General features: G+C 40.0%; 1 protein-coding gene across 6 annotated transcripts in view; it reads right to left on the reverse strand.

Annotated features, from left to right (window-relative positions):
* Nucleotides 1–392: 392 nt before the first annotated feature.
* The window catches only part of ITPRID2 (ITPR interacting domain containing 2), a 75,805-nt gene continuing 54,739 nt past the window's right edge, over nt 393–21,458 (reverse strand). For 4 of the 6 annotated variants that reach the window (XM_060780041.2, XM_060780072.2, XM_060780063.2 and 1 more), the window contains exons 11-19: nt 20,751–20,842; nt 17,590–18,777; nt 14,178–14,255; nt 13,431–13,558; nt 11,280–11,430; nt 9,093–9,158; nt 8,190–8,579; nt 3,302–3,425; nt 393–1,520 (exon numbers count right to left, since the gene is read on the reverse strand). In XM_060780041.2, coding sequence (XP_060636024.2) covers nt 3,315–3,425; nt 8,190–8,579; nt 9,093–9,158; nt 11,280–11,430; nt 13,431–13,558; nt 14,178–14,255; nt 17,590–18,777; nt 20,751–20,842 — 2,204 coding nt within the window. In that variant the 3' untranslated portion in view covers nt 393–1,520; nt 3,302–3,314. Of the gene's footprint in view, nt 1,521–3,301; nt 3,426–8,189; nt 8,580–9,092; nt 9,159–11,279; nt 11,431–13,060; nt 13,122–13,430; nt 13,559–14,177; nt 14,256–17,589; nt 18,778–20,750; nt 20,843–21,458 lie in introns of those variants that run through there. The other 2 variants (XM_060780050.2, XM_060780081.2) reach the window with 2 other exon arrangements.

Consider the following 21,458-nt stretch of genomic DNA (forward strand, 5'->3'; position numbering starts at 1 on the left):
ATCCCTCACTTATCCAGATCATGTCAGATCAAGTCTACTAATACAGCCGGACCTGATGGTCAAATAAGCTTTTACAGCTGATGGAAAGGATATTTTTTGGGGGAAAAACATGGCAAAATGGTTATTGGTTACAACCCATTTATTATTTTACTTTCTCTTTAAACGTACCTGCTTGAGTTGAAGTTTTTTTTTTGTTTTCTTAAAAAAAACCCAGGTTTTACCTGAAACAGCACAGTTATATCAGCATTTCTAAATCAGCCTTTAATTTGTCAGCCAGGTTTTTTTTTTTTGGCAAATATCCAGCTAAGGACCAAATCACATTTGCACAGAAGACTTCCGTGGGTGATAAGAAGAGAAAGCGGTGAGTATTTCAAAACACGTCACTAGACACATAGGCAAAATAAATAATTTTATTGGCATTAACAACATCTTTTAAAAAGAGATCAGCACTTGTGTGTATTCCAGAGAAACACCGCTCCTTGACACTTTTCTCATACAATATTGTTATGATTTTACAAGTCATTGAGTGTGTCTTCAATACAACCAGAAAAAAAATTATTAGCTGGAAGTAACCATTTGGAAAATAAAGAAATCCTAGTGGTATTCAGACATTGTGGCAGAATCCAGATGGGAGCAATTCATCAAGAAATCTCCCCGTGTATTTTTTTCTTTTATATGCCATTTTCCAAAGGCTGAAGTAAAACCGCAGAGAAGGCAAAGAGAACTAGTTCCTCCTATCCTCTGTGTATCAACTACCAATCCACTTCCAACTTACACACCGCTTTTGTTTTGTTTCAAACTAGTGTTTTATAGACATTGCAATCGAAAAGGCCACCTCCTTATATATCTGAATTGTTCATATATATTAAGGATTTTTTAAAAACATAAACAAAGACAAGTCACATAAAAGAAAAATGTAAAAGCAAAGTAGCAGAAAATTACTGTTTTACGAATGCTATCCTTAAAACAAAGATAAGGCTTTTCAGTGTAAGCATTTTTAGTAGTTTTATGTAACTTCATATAATTCTCTACGTTTTGCAAATAAAGAATTTCTCCCAAGAGTTAATAATTTGTACAACAGGTTATGCTCTTCTATTGAAGTGGCACTCAGTAACAGCAGTCGAAATAATTATTTCAAGCTCTCAGAATGCATCAGTTATTGCACAGTTAAATACCTCACAGAGGTCAGTGGGGGTTTTGTTGCTGTTGAAGAAGAAAAGGGGGGAAAAAACAACCCTTGGCTTTTTCTAACTGAACTAGGGCAAGTTCAGAAATCTTCAAGTCTTACAAGGAATGCCTCTATCAAGAAACAAGAGCTCTGCACAAATGAACAGTAGGAACATAAATACCAAGGTTTGCAAGCAGCTGTAGTTCTCTTGATAAATCATGGGCAGTAGTAGTAAGGCGAAGAGCAGAGGGCAGAGAGTCAGAAGTCGCACAGCACACAACTGTGGCTTTTATCCAGTATCCATTGCTTTTGTTCCCCAGAACACAGACAAACATGTTCCACACATGCCAACCTTTGAAGAAAAAGAAACATTACATACTCTTAATGTGAAGGAATTATTTAGTTACGAAAGCAGGTGGGCATGTATTAAATAAATATATGACTCCAGATCAATCCATGGAGTGTTATATTTAAACTGAAAGAATATGATATAAAGAAGCTAGGCATTACTGAGCAGTGGAAAGATGAGACCCACAGCATCGATCTACCACTACTAGGTGTCAGATGGCTCCAGCATGTAACTTAGTCTTTTGTGCCTCTCAAGAACTATCAGGAATACAGGAATATTTCATTGAGCCTCTAAGGAGGAAAATCGTATTTCCCTGGAATTGTAGTACAGAATTATATGGGACGGCAGTATGGAAAAGATGAACAATCCCACCATGACAATATGATAAACTGGGACTGGGGAGACATAGTATATTTATACAACTCTAATGTGCCGTTGAGTCTGATGTGCCCCTAAATTTTCTAAACCTTGCAACCAAAAAAAATTGCTGGAAAACGTAATGTGCTGTAGCGAAAAGTGCACTCTTTATTAACAATGAGGGGCAGGTGAGTTCTTCCTTGGCCAAATAGGGAGCTTCCTTGGATTCCCCCCTCACTCAGGCTGCAGCGTGGGCAAGGACCTTTGAACGGTGCCACCATTTAAAGTAGTGGTTCTCAAGCGGTGGGTTCCCAGGTGTTTTCGCTCACAACTACCAGAAATCCCAGCCAGTTTACCAGATGTTAGGATTTCTGGGAGTTGAAGGCCAAAGCATTTGGGGACCCGCAGGTTGAGAACCACTTATTTAAAGGGTTCACAGCCCCTGGTACTGAGGGCAGAAGAGTGAGATAAAAGAGGCTCTGGACTTTGAGCCACATACTAAAGGCAGTTGCTGCTGCCTCCCCCCCCCCCCCCCCCCGCTTCATTCATCTCCCTCTTGTCACCACAATGAAGGGCACTGGCTTCATGCAGCTCCGCATCCCTCCTAAGCACCAGGACATGAGTCCAGCTGCTTTAAATGGAGGTACCTCTCTGAGTCATCAACTGTGCCATAGCATGAGCTAGGGGAAGGGGGAATCCAAAGAGGTTCCCTATTGGGCAAGGAAGGGCGAGCACAGCATTTTTATTACTCCTTGCCACTCGGATCTCAAATCCAGGTTGGCTACAAAGAGGCCTAGCCCCATGGAAGTTTGGAAAACCAGCCAAAGAATGACTGGTTTAAAGACTCAAATCTAATACGCCATCAAATCTTAACGTGAACCCTAATTTTCACAACATAATTTGACCCAAAAGGGTGTGCATTACATTCAAGTAAGTATGGTATTCACATTTCTGCAACCACAAAACTGAGTGGGCTAAAGTTTGCCAGTTACTACCAATCTCATAGCAATGTTGTGAGGGTTAAAACTGAGAAAGTAAATTTTCAGAGAGCCAGTGTGGTTCGGCGTTGGACTAGGACATTAGGAGAACAGGATTTGAATCCCCACTCAGCCATGGAAACCACCTGAGTGATCTTATGCAAGTCATACTCTCTCAGCCTTAGAAGGCAAGAGCAAATCCCTTCAAAACAAATCCCCCCCCTCCCACAAATTTTTATGATAGATTGCCATAAGAAATAAATGTTGTTGTGTGAAGGCACACAAAAACAGAAGTTTGTCCACCCTTGACCTCCTTGCTGGGAAGGTCAGGATCACAATGTAATGAACGAATGAAAAATATTTACGACCCACAACCCATTTTTACACACTATGGAAGAAAATTCTAAGTCATTTATTAGAGATCAGAGTTGATAAGTACTAAAAAGATACCTGTAGTACCGATTCAAGGCTGCATTTCTTGCTTAGTATTAGCAGATTTGTTAGGGGAAGAGACAGCTGCCAACAGTCCACTGACAATTTCTCGCCTGATTTCACCAACAATAGATTCTTTAATCTGAAAAGGAAAAAAAACTATGTTAGTTTAAGTGATTATGTTGTAACAATATCTAGACAAATTTAAGGGGCTATATTTAAATAAAATATCCTTCCGTTCACCTGCCATCCTCCCAACCTTTTAGCCATTGCCAATGACAGAGGTGAACATGGGCTTCCTGGGAGTCTCTAGCCACCCCTAGTGTCAAAACTGGAAAGAAGGCCATATTTGCCAGAAGGTGGTGCTACACTTGTCACACTGTGAAATATTCTCAAAGCCTGATCAACAGTGTTCAATAGCATGGTCATATCCCTAACCTTCATGGAACTGGGACAGTATAGAAATGGTGGTTGCAGCCATACAATTAGGCATGTACAGGAAATCTTGGCTTATTGGTTATGAGCAGTGTGCTGGTACACTGTACTTAGCAATTTGCCAGTTATGGAATGCCAGTCAGTTATCTGGTTTGTTTCTCTCCCAATAACTAAAAAAGGAATCCACTGTTTTATGGTGGCTTTTCAAATTTGATGGAGATGACACAGATCAGAAACTTTGTTTAGCAGCTCCCTCTGCAATATGGCTGTAACTGGCAAGTCATGGGTCCCAGGGATCTTTGGGGACAACTGGAGTTGAAGGTTCAGAATGGTAATTTGGTCACCGCCTATCTACGGAAGAAAGCTAGTGAAAACCTGGCTGCGCAACAAAGCTTTTGTGGAATGATGTCTGAGACCGGCAATCGACTAATGGTACTGATCACAATATATGGACTGGACATACGGACTGAGTTGGACATGATTTTATCCTGGTGAACGGCTTTTATGTAATTTTATGTAATTTATGTAATGTAATTGGTAACTTAATGTTGTGTATTATGTTTTAGATTTTTAGTGTTATCATTGAATCTTTGCTGTTAGCTGGTCTAAGTCCCTCTGTAGAGGTAGAGAAGATCGGGATATAAAAGTTTTAAATAAATAAATAAATAAAGGGTGTGCCCTTTTTGTTCGTTGCCCAAAGCAACAAAATGCCAGGAGTTGACCCTGTTGACATAACACCTATGTGTAAGGGTGCAAATAAAGTTCTTTCCAACTCTATTTTAACCTTCATGTGGGCAGATGGCTTTAAAAAAAAACAACACCATCTATAGCAGTGGTTCTCAACCTGGGGTCCCCAGATGTTTTTGGCCTACAACTCGCAGAAATCCTAGCCAGTTTACCAGCTATTAGGATTTCTGGGAGTTGGAGGCTAAAAACATCTGGGGACCCCAGGTTGAGAACCACTGATCTATAGAGTCTGTTAATCTGGAATATTTTCTGACTTCAATGAGAAATGTTAATGCGCCAATGGGTATAATAATATCAAATATCCATAGGACTGTTTGGGGGCAGGAATCAAAGTATTTCCCAAGACTCAAAGACACAGAGCCAGAAAACACTTGTTTACATGAAGCATCACATTACTTGAGAGTAGATGTTTGCAAAAAATGCATATACAGCACATCAGGTGATTATCTCTAACTTTTAGATTCGGTTTTGTGCCACTTTTGCAACAAAACTGGGAAGACGTGACTAGTGGTGTGCTGCTGGGTTCTGCCCTGGGCCCAGTTTTGGTCAACATCTTTATTAATGATCTGGATGAAAGTTTAGAGGATATGCTTATCAAGTCTGCAGATGACACCTTGAGATCAGTTCAAGAGTGGAACTCTCTGCCACAGAGTGTGGTGGAAGCTCCTTCTTTGAAGGCTTTTAGAGTGGCTGGATGGCCATCTGTTGGGTTTGCTTTGATTGTGCTTTTCCTTCATGGTGGGGTTGAACTAGATGGCCCATGTGGTATCTTCCAACTCTATGATTCTATGAAAGCCTAAGTCTGTGAGACTTAATTGGCTCACATGCCTGTTGTGAATGTGAAACATACTTTAGGAATAGGCCAACTTATTAAAATGCAAAATACAGCTAAATAGTTAAGAAGCTACCTGTGTGCCTGAAAGAACAAGAAGCCCTTAATGGACAAGTCTAACTTAGGGTGCACAGCAGGTGTGGGTATGTGTTGCCCTGAACTGTCTTGTGTTACTGTCTATACAAATAAGGCTTGACATAGAGCCACATCATGACATTGTATGATGTCAGAAGAGAGTCAAAATTGGGCTAGACAGATGGGAATCAGGAGCCAAGAGTTTTGCTAGGATGTCAACAATACGGGAGGAAAGACAGGAGCCAGACAAAAGGAACAACCTAAAACCTATCCAGGCCAAGAAGACCATTGTTATCCCAAGGCACTGCCCAGACAGTGAGCTTTGTATTCCTGTCTAGAATCCAGATCCAAGAAATTGTTAAACTAAGAATATGCTCCAATCAACAGATGTAGTCCTTCACAACCTTCAGCAGGTGGGTACAAAACCATCAGTTCTTAGTTCTGTGGCTTTTGACGACAGATCACTGCTTTAGCTGCATGCTCCCTTAGGGCCATTATGGCTTCTCTAACAAATAAAAGGGCAGGGGTTTTTTAAGAGCCATAAATGAAATGGAAGGAAACAAATGCTGCACTCTGAAACAAACTGATAAATTTATCCCAAATTAGCACAGTTAATGAATGTGCAAGAGGAAGAGCTCATCTTTGTGGGAAGGGAACAGGACTAGGAATTCTTGTGTTCTATTCCTGGCTTTGCAGCAGCCAGCCTTCCGATGTGACCTTGGCAGGAAGTAGGAAGGCCTCTGCATCCAAGTATGCTGGCTGCAACAAAGATTACTTCTGCACCCCATTAACCAATGCTTGCGAAGGAAAGGCAGCACACAAGGAAGTACACAGCACACTTGCAAAAAATGAATATATTCCTACAGACAGTTTAAAGTGTACTTGCATTACTTCCCCAAAACAACATGCTTTCTATCCCATTTGAAAATGTAAATCTTCTAAAACTAATAAAAGTTTGCTGTTTTTGAAGATGCTGCCGCAAAACTAGTTCTCTGACATGTACACAAAATAATCCTTCTTGCCAAGTTTTGGTGAAACTTGTAAAGCTATGCCAGTATTCTGAAAACAGCAACAAAAACATGGAAACTGGATAGAAATATATATTAGACCACTGGAATCACATACATCAATATTGGACAATGCCTTTATTAAGTCCAGCAAATTGTTACAAAAGTGTTATGTACCACTTTTATAAAATGTTAGAGGTCTTATAAAACATTATTCTTCAACTTTGTTTTTTCCCCTTTCCAGCATAAATGGCATCGTTAAAAAATTAAAATCATATCCTTTCCTTGAACATTGTGTTTAAAATGATTAAAGGGAGTTAAAGGTTTCCCCTTGACATTAAGTCTTAGTTGAGTCCAATTCTGGGGGATGGTGCTTATCTCCATTTCTAAGCTGAAGAGCCAGTGTTGTCCATAGACACCTCCTAGATCATGTGGCTAGCATGAATGCATAGAGCGCCGTTACCTTCCCGCAGAAGCAGTACCTATTGATCAACTCACATTTGCATGATTCTGAACTGCTAGATTAGCAGGAGCTGGGCTAACAGAGGGAGCTCATCCCGCTCCCCGGATTCGAACCACCAACTCTTTGGTCAGCAAGTACAGCAGCTCAGCAGTTTAACCCATTGCACGACCAGGGGGGAGCCCCCGGTGGCGCAATGGGTTAAAGCCCTGTGCTGGCAGGACTGAAGACTGACATGTTGCAGGTTCTAATCCGGGGAGAGGCGGATGAGCTCCCTCTATCAGCTCCAGCTCCTCATGCTGGGACATGAGAGAAGCCTCCCACAAGGATGATAAAAACATCAAATCATCCAGGCGTTCCCTGGGCAACGTCCTTGCAGACGGCCAATTCTCTCACAGCAGGAGTCACTCCTGACCCTATATTCAATAGGGTCTCTTAAAAGTTTTTTGGTGCTGTTATATCTAATAAATGATAGGCTGGCTGTATGTTCCATAAATGAAGAGAGAACAAATGTAAGTATGTAAACCAAGGGAGAACAACTGTAATGTAAGCAGTTTTCTTCTGTGGGCGTGCACTCATTTATTTGAAGGAATAGTGAGTTCTTTTCTATTCCAGTAAATAGTTACAGGTCAAAAGCTCAAACACATTACAGTCCACTAAGGCATGATCTGAAACACTACGTACTTATTGTGCTCCTTCCACACCCTTTGCAAATAAGATACTTCAAGTATACAGAAGCAGAGGAATTATTCAATAAGCCACAAGTTTAACTTTGTGGAAAAAATATATCAAGAATGCCTACTAATGGATTTCCCTGCAAGTGATTTGGAAGCAAACAATGGAAGACTGATGCTTTTGGTATTTATGAGATGTGAAGTCTATTGAATTCAGTTCGTGTTGCCACATAGCTGAAATGTATACAAAACAAGTAGTTAGGCCAATTTCTGTGTTGAAGAGAATAATACAGCCCTCTACTCACGTATCTGGGAGAATGCCCAGATTAACTCATTGGGATTTTAAAAAACAGCTTACAATGAGAACTTGCAAAAATAGACTGCCAGATCTCCAATTGAGGCCATACAAATGGTACTTGCAATTGTCTTGTTAGCGCTCCATCCAGAATGATCAATGCTTGAAAGACCCAAGGTTCCCTGCTTAGCTCTAGACCTTTTCCCCACTGTTCACTTTCTCTGCTTCATTTTGCTCTTCCAAGCATTATACAATGGCTCGTTACATTGAACTGAAAATGCCAGTTAACAGTATGCATGAGAATGGGTTTTGGTTTTTTTTAAGGAGATGGCAGAAAATCCACCCCACTGGAAAACCTGTTGGCATTCTGTCATCACTCACCTCTCGGATGACTTGCTGCAATTCATCGTTCTCCACACTCCTCTGAATTTCTTCAACTCCAGGGGTCTTTTCAAGTTTCTGCTCTACCTCAGACGTGGGCTCTGGCTGCTTCTCAGAGCCCTCTGGGGGCTGTCCTGTTCCTGCTCTTGCCGGTGGAGAGGGCATCAAGGCCACACATGCTCGGTAGACTCTTTTGCCATGGAGCTTGGGCTTCATTTCAGATGAATGTGCAGAAGCTTTTCTACTGGCTTGACTGGAGCACACGGAAGAGGTGTCCGAATTTCCCCCATGATCAAATGTTGCTTCTGGAGAAGCCTCCATCCCTGGTTCTCCCAATCCCATTCCCAACTCTGACTTCAGATAGGACTGTTCTCGAATGAGTTCAGAAACCTGTGGATTCAGGGGAAAGGAATAGAGTCAGTTAATGGATGGGTTTGAGTTGGGAGGCATTCGTATAGGAATGTCTCCCAAGTCAGATGATCATGGTGGAAAAAACAAACTCTCAGAGGTCACTGATGGCATTTCATTTTTGAGCCACAAGCCAAGTTATAATTTGCACTGAAATGTTTCAAGACCTAGCATGAATTTAACAACACACCCCACTATCTCATTTACTATATACACAGAGAGATGAACCCACTGCTTCTATTTGCAAAATGTGACTCTACAAGAAAAAAATTCAAGCTGGTAATGAACAACTGTGAGCTGTCACACTGAAATATATTAGAAAATCATTTTTGACATAGGGATGCCTATGTAACCGTAAGAGTCTATTGTGGTGCCATTAATGCTAATAGTTGAAGGCAAACTAGCAAAATACTCCTCCCCAAGTGTCTTTGAAACTAAATGCTGCAATGGTAACTTCGCATCCCTTTCTTGCTTTCCCTGTTTAGGGTTACTTACTGGCTCCATCACATTCACTGGAGAAGGACATGACAAATTTTCAGTGCTTCGACCTCCATACATGCCCTAGGAGGAAAAGAAGGCAGGAATTGGGATTATGATAATTTGTGGAATCTGCTTAATTTTCCATAGTGTGTAGTAGGGATAAACCAATTCTGGTGATGAGGCAAGTGTATTTACACCTTCTAAAACCAATTTTGTGTATGTGAGGATGGGGAGGGGTTGCCAAACTACTAAAACTGATCACAATGTTGACAAAAAAACCCCTTCTACTATTAGACCAGTGTTTCTCAACCTGTGGGTCCCCAGATGTTTTGGTCTTCAACTCCCAGAAATCCTAACAGCTGGTAAACCGGCTGGGATTTCTAGGAATTGTAGGCCAAAACATCTGGGGACCTACAGATTGAGAACCACTTTAAATCAATTACTTCCACTTTAAGTGCACATCTTGTTTTACCAGGAAGCGCTATATTTAAAGACAAAAGTTGCACTTTTATGACATGACAGGAATTTTCAAAATTACCAGAGGGGAGCTCTACGTTACCTCTCTTATACCATGTGAGTAGGTGTACAACATGATACTACTGCTCCCCTCAACATTTCTGTCACTGGAGTACATGCCCCCTAAATGGGAAGTTTAGTTTCACAACCCTGTGTGTCTTTATGAGCTCCCTGCAAATAACTTGCTCCTATTTTTATCTCATTAGAGTTTTTTTAACATTTTATCCTGTACATGTGGCCTGCCCACTGTTACTGTGATTGTGTTTATTGTAATGCTATTTTGTTACTGTATTCATATTTTTAATGTATTTTTGATGTTGTTGTTTGTTGTTTATGTTTTGGTTTTATTTTGCTGCAATATGTTGTCCGGGCTTGGCCCCATGTAAGCCGCTCCAGGTCCCCATTGGGGAGATGGTGGCAGGTTATAAATAAATGTTGTTGTTGTTGTTGTTGTTTGAAGATCACAATCCAGAGAGCCAAAAAAAAATACAACATTTCATTTTGACATTTTAGAAACAATGTCTAAATAAGAAACAAAACCATTTGTAAAAGTGTAAAGGTTTCATTTTCCTCTCTTTTTGTTCCCTCTCACACCTGCATTCTCTTCTTTAAAAGAAAAAGAAAAATCTGACCCTTCAGAAGGCAACATCAACTTAGGCTGAAATCAGCAGAGCTACTCCAACCAGATTCCTTAAGCATTATTCATTTCAAACAATGAACAATTAGAAAGTGTCATGGATGCTTTTGTTTACCTTCTTCTACCATTCCCTTTCTCATATGCACTCACTTTCTCTCTCAATCTGGCTCCTTGATTTCTTTATATAAATATGAAGGGTTGGAAGGGAGATAAGATTACAGAACTGGATGATTATTCACACTGGGACAATCAAACAGTCATAACAGTGTTCCTAATTTAGGGTGAGAGCATGTTTCTCCAAAGGCAATATGGGAAGAGTGGATGGCATGCCAAAGATTGGCACAGCTAGCCAATAGTTGGTGAGCCCAAAGACAACAATATGTCCCTCACTCTCTTTCTCCCTGTCTCTTTCACACTCTCTTTGTTTATGTTTCATTCCTCCTGATTTCTCTTTCCCATTGAAATCGTCAAACCAAAATGACTATGTACCTATTCTTTTTTTTAAAAAAATGGTATGACCATAGCTGGGGCAACCAAAACCATCTTGACATTGAGGGCTATAATTTGTCCACACTTGCTCGTCAACAATAGAAACCATCATCTGATCATATCTGCAGGATGGAATGATCCCCTCCCAAGTACAAATGGTTTCAACATTTTGAAGGTAATGACCAGCTGCCTTGAATGCCAACTCCAAACAGGCCTAAAGCCACTAGTTTGACAATATGCTGATCTGTATCTAATACTGACTTTCCATTAGCCTCATGGAATGTGGATTCACATAGAAGTGGTGCCATTTCAAAACCAAAAGCCTAAGATGACTGCTGCACTTGAATTACTTTATCTAGTACTTCTACTTCCATTACACAGAAGTATTTGCAAATGCACAGTATCTTTTTCATAAGGCAGCAGACATTTGTTAGTTTGTGCACACTGATAATCTGTACAAGTGATTGGGCTACTGATATGTGCTTGCTTGCTACTTTCTAAACCTACATTTCTAAGCTACAGGCAATCACATTCAACAATTTGCAAAACACAGTACTCACCATGAGTGTTTGTTGCCTGAAAGGTGAAGACACATGCATACTTCTGAGCTGGTCTTCAAGGGAAAGGAGACGCTCTTCTAATTGCATTTCTAATTCCTGAAGCTCCATGCGGACCGATTTCCTCAGACTTTGGAGTTGATCAGCTTCGTATCTAAACCGAAGTAAGTTCAAAACCAAATATAACCCTCTTGATCAAAGAACTAAATAAAATAGACACACACAATCTGAAGAAATGAAGGATACTGTATCATATTTGCTGTGATGGCATACCAGCCTGGCCCTTGTATGAAAGCATCAATAGTGAGAAAATAAGGGTGGAATTCAAGGATCGACCCCAATAACCAGCAATCTTGATTTGCTGGGATAACAAAAACACAAAAGATCTAGGAACAAAACATTCACAATACATATTATAAACACACCTACATGTTTAAATACAATGACATATTTATTTTGGAACGGATGCATGTATCGAGGCTATAGCTATGGAATTTCATAGTCTCCTCTATTCCCCAGTTCCAATGCTTTCCAAGGTTTCTGGAGTCTGCACTAAGGGAAAGTCACCACTTCCTGGTTGCACTGGTGAAAATGACTCCATCTATGAAATGATGCCTTTGAAACCCACCCATGATATCCACACCCCCCCCCCCCCCAACATACACCATTAAATACTTAAACTACTTAAATATTTTTCCAACATGTGACTGAAATTGTGACAGAGTACTCATAAATTGTATTTGGGTGACGAGGAAGGAAAACAACCCGTTTAACAAATCCTTTGGAAGTGAATTAAGAAATTCCCTTGGATCAGTGGTTCTCAGCCTGTGGGTCCCCAGATGTTTTGGCCTTCAACTCCCAGAAATCCTAATAGCTGGTAAAGTGGCTGGGATTTCTGGGAGTTGTAGGCCAAAACACCTGGGGACCCACAGGTTGAGAACCACTACTTTGGTTAAAAGATAACATGGCATCCATGTGGGAACCAGGATGTTTTTAACAAATCTGTAAATTAAATACCATGCAGATGAAATTCAGGTATTAGTAGTATATTATAGAAGCAAAGAAAATATGTGGTCACATAGAGGCAGTTTACATGAAGGAGAAAGTGAGAGATTGAGCACAGCAATGCATTTGATTAAAGGCACATTCCAACAACTATGTTTCTTCTTCTCAGGTCAATTTCTGCAATAACCCAGAAATGGAATTATAGTGGAACCAGCCCAGTTTAAAGGGTGCTGGTATAGAAAGGGAAATTAGAATAGTTGTTTCCAAGCTTTAATTGCTACATATTGTGAGGCCCCTTCTCCACAAATTCCAGGCCATGAGCATAGTAGATGTAGCTTTGGAGGGTGGGGGGACAAAGTTTGACAACATATGAAGTTCCACTGGATTAGAAGCTTAGACTGGGCTGGGCACACTATAGTCCAGCTCTTCACTCAGTTATGAAATGCCATTAGGTCTCATCAGTGTTTATCAAACAAACATCTTAGGCTTAAAGGGATAACACCAAGGAGGCAAAACAACATATTCTACATTGTCCTCCTTGGATGGATGGCATTTTTTTTTTTAAAAAAATTAAAAATGTTACAGGGAAGCCCATATATTTTCAGACAAATGTTAACTATGGCATTACAGAAGTATATTGTGATCATGGTTATAAAAGTGAACATAAAGCCACTGCGTGTAGAGGGAGGGGGAATCTGAGTATCACGGTCTTCTCATTAGAAACATCAAAAATTCTAAAGAGCATGAACTACACACTCCAAAATGTATGAGGAACTTACCGAGAGAAGAGAGATCAAAAGCAAAAGGTCGGAAATCTGATCTTGGCAGAAGGAATCTGAACTGAGCAAAGAGGAGAGATGGCAGGATAGGAAAAATAATCATCATGGAGGCACTGCAGTGGTCTAAAGTGTTATGAAACAAAGCATTTTAGTGGCAGAAGTAAAGATACAAAGCATTAGATTCTAAACGAGCCCAAGAGGCAGGAGGAGGGGAGAAGGTGGCCAGCTTGCAAAATTGTAAACCAAAATGACAGCAAGGCTGTGGACCTAAAAGAAAAATAGCATTTGGGGAGTGAAAAATATTTGGGAAGCAATTTCTGAGGAGATTTAGGCACAAATACAATGGCAAGATACTCAAGGTAGCACTAACCTCTCTTCCTCCGTCATGTGCTGATAAACTGTTGTTTGTTGACGCAACATGGCCAATTCTAAATCCATCATCTGTGTCCTGAAGAGGTTGAGGTTCCTTCTGACCACCTGAAGATCTTGGAAGGTATTCTAGGCAGGTAAACACAATAGCCTGCATTTAGATTCTTGAGCTTCATTTAAAAAGCTTTTTGTCAGTACATTTTCAGGGTCATGATCTGAACCCTATTCTGAGAGGTGGGAAGACTTAGCAGATGAGGCATCAGTTCCTTGGCACCTTGGATACAAAGTCCTTCTTCAGCCCTCCCAGTATTTTTAGCTCACAAGTGGGGAACCTGCTCTAGTCCAAGGGTCAAATCAAATTTCATTAACATTCTCAGAGGCCTCATTCCAGTAGCATATATTGAAGCTGCAGAAGAGGCATTTCAACCTTTATTAGAATGAGAATAATCCTATACAAAACCTATCCAGCTATGTGATATTGGGGAAGGGGATAAGGCCCTCTGGGATCCTCAGAGGTTCCAGATTTAGCCCTAAACCTAACATTCCTCATTTTACCTTTACTCTTGAAAGAGAGTGAAAAGAGACAAATATATAGAACAAGGGAACTCCTGCTGCTTCATCTTTGAGAAAGGATGAAATGGATACCACCATAAGGATGGAAATTACACACACCTACAATTAGATTTCACATACAATTGCCATTATTGTATCTTGCATAAAATACAGATAGAAAAAGAAGGCCATTTACTTCATAGAGAGGTAGAATGGATGATCTCTGAGTACTGTAAGAGGTTGCAGTAACATCGTGGCTTCTCATCACAGCATTCTAGAAGAAAAGGGCGGAAACATAGTTAAATAAGATACTTTAATAACTTGATGCACAGATCTAATTAAAACTAGTATGGAACTCATATGGAAAAAAAAACATGAGAGGTACATGTTGCACATCCCTGATTCAAAATTCTGTAATTCTCCAAAATCCCAAATTGTGGACACGGACCACTGAGATCACAGAGCCTTTGCTTTGTGATGGTTCCATGAACATTATTTTTGAAATATTGTATTAAATTATCTTCCTACGAAATGTAAATGAAAGTTGTGTTGAGACTGGAGTCCCATCTTCTAGATATCTCCTTATGCACATATGGTGAAATACAGGTACCATATATACTCGAGTTTAAGCCAAGTTTTTCAGACATTTTTTAGGCTGAAAAAGCTCCCCTCAGCTTATACTTAAGTCAAGGATTTTTTTATTATTAATTTACTCTATTATTATTATTATCCTATAGTTATTATTATATTTATTATTTTACTATATTATTACTGTTATTATTACATTTCCTTTATTTTATTTTATTATTTTATTACAGTTATTATTTCGCTCTATTATTATTGGAAGGATACGTAAGCACATTTACATTGAAGAAGGTTAGAATAATGATTTAATCAGAATTGTACAGTCTTAACTTAAATTACAGTTTTATGTAAATATTCAAAAATATTTAACCTACTGATGACTCAATTAATGTAATATTATTGGTCTCTTTTTTATCTTGAAATTTACCAGTAGCTGCTGCATTTCCCACCCTCAGCTTATACTCAAGTCAATACGTTTTCCCAGTTTATTGTGGTAAAATTAGGTGACTCGGCTTATATTCAAGTATATGCAGTAATCCAAAATCCAAACATGCCTTATTCCAAGTATATTGGCTAAGGATACTCAACCTGTAATAACGTAACTGGAATTAGTTTTAACAGTTTTAACTTGTTTTAATACTTATAATATTTAATTTTTATTTTAATATTTAGATTTTGTACATTTTAAATAGACTGGGATGATGGACAACTTTAAAGAATACAAGCCATTTGCTCTCCTTCATTTTGCTCTTCTTGAACTGTACAATGGATAAAATAACCTGGCATTTCAAATGAAGCAAACCCAAACTTTTAATCTTCACTCTGGTCCTGTCCTGTCCTCTTCTCTTCGTATCATATGACAGTCAATACTACCAGCAGAGCTTCATCTGATTTCTGTGTATTGTATAAATTTGGAACTATTATAGACCAAAATCTGCTCTACAGTCCAGCAACATCTGGATGGCCAATCTCTGTGGTCTCTCTCTCTCTTTCTCTTTCAATTCTGCCATTGCCAAACTTCATTTCAAGACCTGTTTTGGGAATACAGACATCTGAAGACTTCCACATAAATGTAGGTTTTGGAAAGTAGAAGGTGGCTACCTAAAGCAGCAATCACTCAGAGGCATTCTGAGGTGGCACAGTCATATGAAGAGCTATAGGGCATGCATCTGCAAATAATTTTATTTTGTGGTTTTGAGATACACACACTACCAGATACCTTTCTGCTGCAGCTAAAATAAAAGTTTATTTTAACCACCCTTAATATCAACTTTAACCATCAATATTTTTTTCTGGCTGAAGTGCAGCAAACCCCATTTTTAGAGGTAAAAACAAGAATGCATTTAGATGCTAAACAGTATTCAACACTTGAACTTTGAAGAACCCAACACTTGCAAAATACACTTTCTCATCACCCCACCCCCTTCAAAGGGCAAAAAGCAGCACATTCTTCCTATGCACACACACAAAACCACCCTCTGGCCCTTTCCATGTTGAAATATGACAGGTTCAATATACCTCTAGAAGATGAACTATAGATACTACGGAAAGGTTTAAAATTTCACAAGCCAAAGGAGAAAAGCTGCATCACAGTCATGATCAGCTGGAATTCAGAGTTTCTGCTCCAGTTCCTGGGAAAGTCCCATTAGAGGAATAACTGCCAGTTTAGAACTTTTATATGAAAAGTGAGGTTTCTATTTGCAAATGCATTTTCAGAAACATGAACTTCCCCTATCTTCCTTCCCCCGCTCCGTCCCCCTGCATAGAGCACAACTGTTTATTGCACATGGCAATAATATTAGAATATGACAGCAGTACAAAGTACAAATAGAGAACAATCTTAGAATGGATTTTGAACAGAGGATGTGAAAATGAACCTCTATAGAGGGAGTGTGCTTCATGAGAATTCAGTAGATAGAGTACTTTAAGAATTTCCAAGCTGTAAAATTAGCTTTTTAAATCACACAAATCACACACAGGAGCCCCCGATGGCGCAGTGGGTTAAACCCCTGTTCTGGCAGGACTGAAAACCGACAGCTTGCAGGTTCGAATCCGGAGAGAGCACGGATGAGCTCTCTCTATCAGCTCCAGCTCCTCATGTGGGGAAATGAGAGAAGCCTCCCACAAGGATGGTAAAACATCAAAAACATCTGGGCGTCCCCTGGGCAATGTCCTTGCAGACGGCCAATTCTCTCACACAAAAAATCACACAAAATGTAACTCTCATTTCTACTCTTTCTTCTCTTTCTCAACCCACCATTTCATGAATGCTTTCTAGAAATATTTATAGCATTATACTATTCTACTGCCTAGGTTTCCATAAGAATTTGGTGTTAAAATGAACTTCGTTTTGACACATATTCTTTCTTGTACACATGCCTGAATGCAGCTGGCTCTCAAAACAGGGAAATTGGCAAATTTTACATTTAAATTAGGAGAATGAGATGAGAACGGCCTAGAACAGATAGTGTTAACAAGACTTGTGGCATTTTAGAGGTAAAGAGTTTTACGGCATTCTCTCCCACAGACTAAAATCAATCACACCAGGGTGTATATAATGGATCTGTGGGTCCTTAAAGCCAGATAAGACTGTATGTTCATTTTTGTTGTGAAATTAATATTTCACAGATTTGAGGTTTTGCATTTCAACTTTGCCTAGTTTACACAAATGGAAATTTGATGCAGTGGATGCAACATCTAATTTCAACCTGGAGATTCAAATCCCAATTTACCAGTGGACTCCTTGCATAATCCTGTGCACATTTCCTCCCTGTTTGTTTCCAGAGTAGGTGAAATGTTCAGGTACTAAGTGCTTTCAGAATGATAAATCTAAATAAGAAAACAAACTCCAACTATCTTCTGCAATGTGATGTTGTCCAGATGTACTAGACTACAAATTGCATCATCACTTGCAAGCATCAGCATGGTGTCTGGGGATGGCAGAAGTAGTAAACCCACAAAACTCAGGGATAAGACAAAATACAAAGGTCTGGGCTATAGCAGTGCCCTCAGATGCCTCTTACCTGTGAAAGGTTTTGCAAAGAGCCTCTGATATCATGCAAGACTCTCCTTAGTTGCATTTCAACAGTGGAAACTGGGTTCATAGTAGGGAACTGATGGGGGTGCCCAAAATGCCTCAGCGAGTGAGGACAGCCAAAAGGGGAAGGCAAGCCACTGCAGGAGGAGCCCGGAGTGCTTGGGATGCTGTGCGTACTAAGTGTCCTCATGTGGGCACATAACGGTCTCTCCAGGCAATCAGAATGAAGTGAATGGAGCGAACAGGACGACTGGGTCATTCGTGTTGGGAGGTGCAGGGGGCAACTCTGTATCCTGCTCCGGTATGGTTCCTCTGCCACCTTGTTTGCTGCAGGATGGGAAGGATCTCTCCTATGAGAGGAAGGAGCAATAAAGAGTGTGGATGTACACCTGGGGGGACTGCTGTTGGCCTCACTGATGGGCTTTTCTTCTTCATCTTCCTTCTTATTCTCACTTTCTTCAGGCGTGTCATACTTGTAAGTAAAGGAAGGAGGCCCACAGAGAGTTTGCTTTCCTGGAGCTAGCTGGACATTTACAGATGAAACTACTCTCACTGGATTTAAGAGTGTGGTTGGGAGGGACTGGGAACGCCTCAGTGGATAACCCAGCTCAGCGATTCGATGCCTTTGCTTGAACAGAAGGTCTTTTGATTTCAAGAGACTGCGGCCAGCTCGGGAATCTGATGAACCACCAATCCGCCGCTGGGCTCTCTGCAAAGCAACGGTAATCCGCTCTGCAGAGGAAGGTGATGAACTGCTACTTTCAAAAGATGACATTGGTTTCAGAATGTGGTGGGTTTTATAGGGAAGGAATTCTTGTTCGCTGTTTTGATCTACATCACTCTCTTCACTGTCTTCCTCCAAGATGTCAGCTTCTGCCTCCCATGTAGAAGATTCTTCTTTCCTTCGAGCAAACTCTTCACTGCCAAATTCTGCAATTCCTCCACTCTGAGTTGTGCGATCTAAAATTTTCTGGACTTCTTCTGCATTCACCTTGGAAACCATCTCCCTCTTCTGTTGCTCCACTTCCAAGAGGAATTTCTCCTCATCAAGCTCATTAAAATAGGATTCTTCTTCAGCAATTGGTGTCTTGAGTTCTTCACTGTACGATGTTACAGTTGTCTCACTGTCACAGCTGTCGGCACTGCTTCCCATGCCCTGTAGGGATTCATGTCCCTGTCAAGAAAAGATTGAAGAGCAGAGAAAAAAAATCAAGGGAGCCAATTGCACTTTTGCACAAATAAAGTTGTGAACAGCACAGGGCACAACAAACACAAAATTTTATTACGTTCACTGACCACCAGCACAGGGCACTAATTTATCCCCTATTTAAATCAGTGGTCCTCAACCTGTGGGTCTCCAGATGTTTTGGCCTTCAACTCCCAGAAATCCTAACAGCTGGTAAATTGGCTTGGATTTCTGAGAGTTGTAGGCCAAAACACCTGGGGCCTACAGGTTGAGAATCTCTGATTTAAATGATGCATTATTTTTAAAATGATCCTCTTCTCCATGGAATATGGATCTCTTTTCATTCTACACAGAGACAGACTTTTGCTCAGATAGGCAGAGTGACTACAACAATTGCACCAAGAAAAGACCAAGACAAGCAGTCCTTTTAGAAATTAAAGGCACTGGTACTGTTCTATTACCTGGGCAGGGACCACAAGAGGGAGCTAGACAGAGAAGGATAGTCTATTTTAAGGGGGGGGGGCATTGAAGGAGTTAATCAAGTTCCCCATATTTTCCTGTTATTCCCTCCACTGATATTGCCATAGTCGAAACAACCACCATTTAGGATATGTGTGTGTGTTGAAGGGGGGGGGGGGGGGGAGAATAACCAGAGAAAATGTGGGAAATGGTTTTCCTCCTTCAACTCCATCCCCACTCCCAAGAAAATGGGACTATTCTTCTCTGTGTTGGGAGTCCACCTGGATAATGAAACAGTACCTTTTCTTCAAATGGCTTTAGGTCAGTGGTTCTCAACCTATGGGTCCCCAGATGTTTTTGCCTTCAACTCCTAGAAATCCTAACAGCTGGTAAACTGGCTGGGATTTCTGGGAGTTGTAGGCCAAAACACCTGGGGACCCAGAGGTGCATGTGGCTTTAGGTGCTGCCTCAAAAAATGCAGAATGCAACCCACAACTGCCCATAAAATAACTGCGCTTTCTCCCAATTAACACCTGCAAACTGAATAAATACATCATAGAGTGGGAGAAGACCTGTTTATCTTTGTGATAATGTACTACAAGAAATAGTGTAAAAGTAGGAGAAAAGCTAAATGCAGGCCTCTGTATATCTTGATATTTATTATTTTTCTTGGTGTGGGCAGAAAAAAGTAATGGCAGAAATGTTGTGCAATGCTTGCCCAAAAAATTACACCTATCCTGATATCATACATTCTTACTCCCTTCATGACGTCTTCATATTCCCAAACCTTATTTTGACAGAAATTTGCATAGCATTCTTTCTAAAAGCACTGTCATTTAATAACACACTTTTGTTATATGTTGCTAACGTGAGAACAGCATTGTTATGCCACAGATTTTTCAATGTCTTGATTTCAAAATTGTAAGCTATTTTAACATAATTTATAAAATTTATTAAATGAATAAAAGTATTATTTCCCTGAATGTCAAGGGAACTGAAAGAAATATCACCACCGAGTACACATAACACATCTGTTTCTCCTATGTGGAGAAACCCTGACACAACAATGAATAAAACAATTTATCTTTTCGACTTATTTCTTGAAATTATCTAATTCAATAAGGAAATGGGAACACTGAAGGTTGTTGGGTTATTAGCAAATCTTTGTAACGAAGTCAGCATTAAATCTGAAGGCCTGACTGCACTACTGCCAGATCTTTTAACTATAAAAGGAACTTACTGGTCATTCCTTTTTCGTGAATGGGAATAAGTCATATCTTTCTTCTTCTGTGTGCCAAGTATGTCTTACATTGATTGCACAATACGATTGCTTTTTATTTATGTTTTTAATTGCTTTAATCTTTTAATAGTTTAACTTATTTATAATGTTTGTAGGTTGTGAATTTTTGCCTATGTTTGTTTTTAGATGTTACAAGAGTCCTAGATGGTGGAACAGAAAGAAAGAGAGAGGGAAACACATCACAGACCCATTAAAAACCTACCTGAAGCTGATTTAGCAAGAAGCAGTCTGTGGAAGAGTCTTCCGCAAAACCACTGCTGTCGGAATGCTGACTTGCTGATCGTAAAAGCTGGTCTAGAGAAGGTTCAGAAACAGAAAGGGTAGAAATAAATTGTTTTTCAGACCGCTCATTTGAACCAACTAATAATGCAAATCTAGATTTATTTTGCAAGAGAACAAATGTGTTTAATTGCAAATACCCAACCAATCTGAAATTTTCGCGTTTGAAATCATTGCTCTTCTCCCAAATCACACAGAAAGCACCAAAGCTGTGAGAAGCAAGGATTGTCATGATTTGTACCAAATTATAAGATTTATCATTACAACAGGGGGGTTCTAAAAATGCCATACTTGTGAAATTTCTAGTGTTAGTGAGATAGCAGCCATCGCTCACATTTTTCTGTCCTGTTTTGTGAAATAGACAAACACAGTTAATATGAATTCCAGGCTAGCATTACGCATGTAGAGTTGGAAATACGAATTCTCAAGGTTATCCTTCCCCTGCTCTTGAACTGCAGTTATAGACGCAGATCCCCAGCTACGTTCAGCACACAGACTATCCATGCATTCTGAAAGTGAAAAGAGATCTAGAATGTGATGTTCTTATGTTATTTGTTTTGCTTTCCATTGAGAGGCCAAGGAAAAGGGACTCTCTCCCTCCCTTCTCAGCTTTTAAAATAAAAGAAAGAAA

This window comes from Anolis sagrei, chromosome 1 (assembly GCF_037176765.1).
Source record: "Anolis sagrei isolate rAnoSag1 chromosome 1, rAnoSag1.mat, whole genome shotgun sequence".
NCBI classification, from domain to species: Eukaryota; Metazoa; Chordata; class Lepidosauria; order Squamata; family Dactyloidae; genus Anolis; species Anolis sagrei.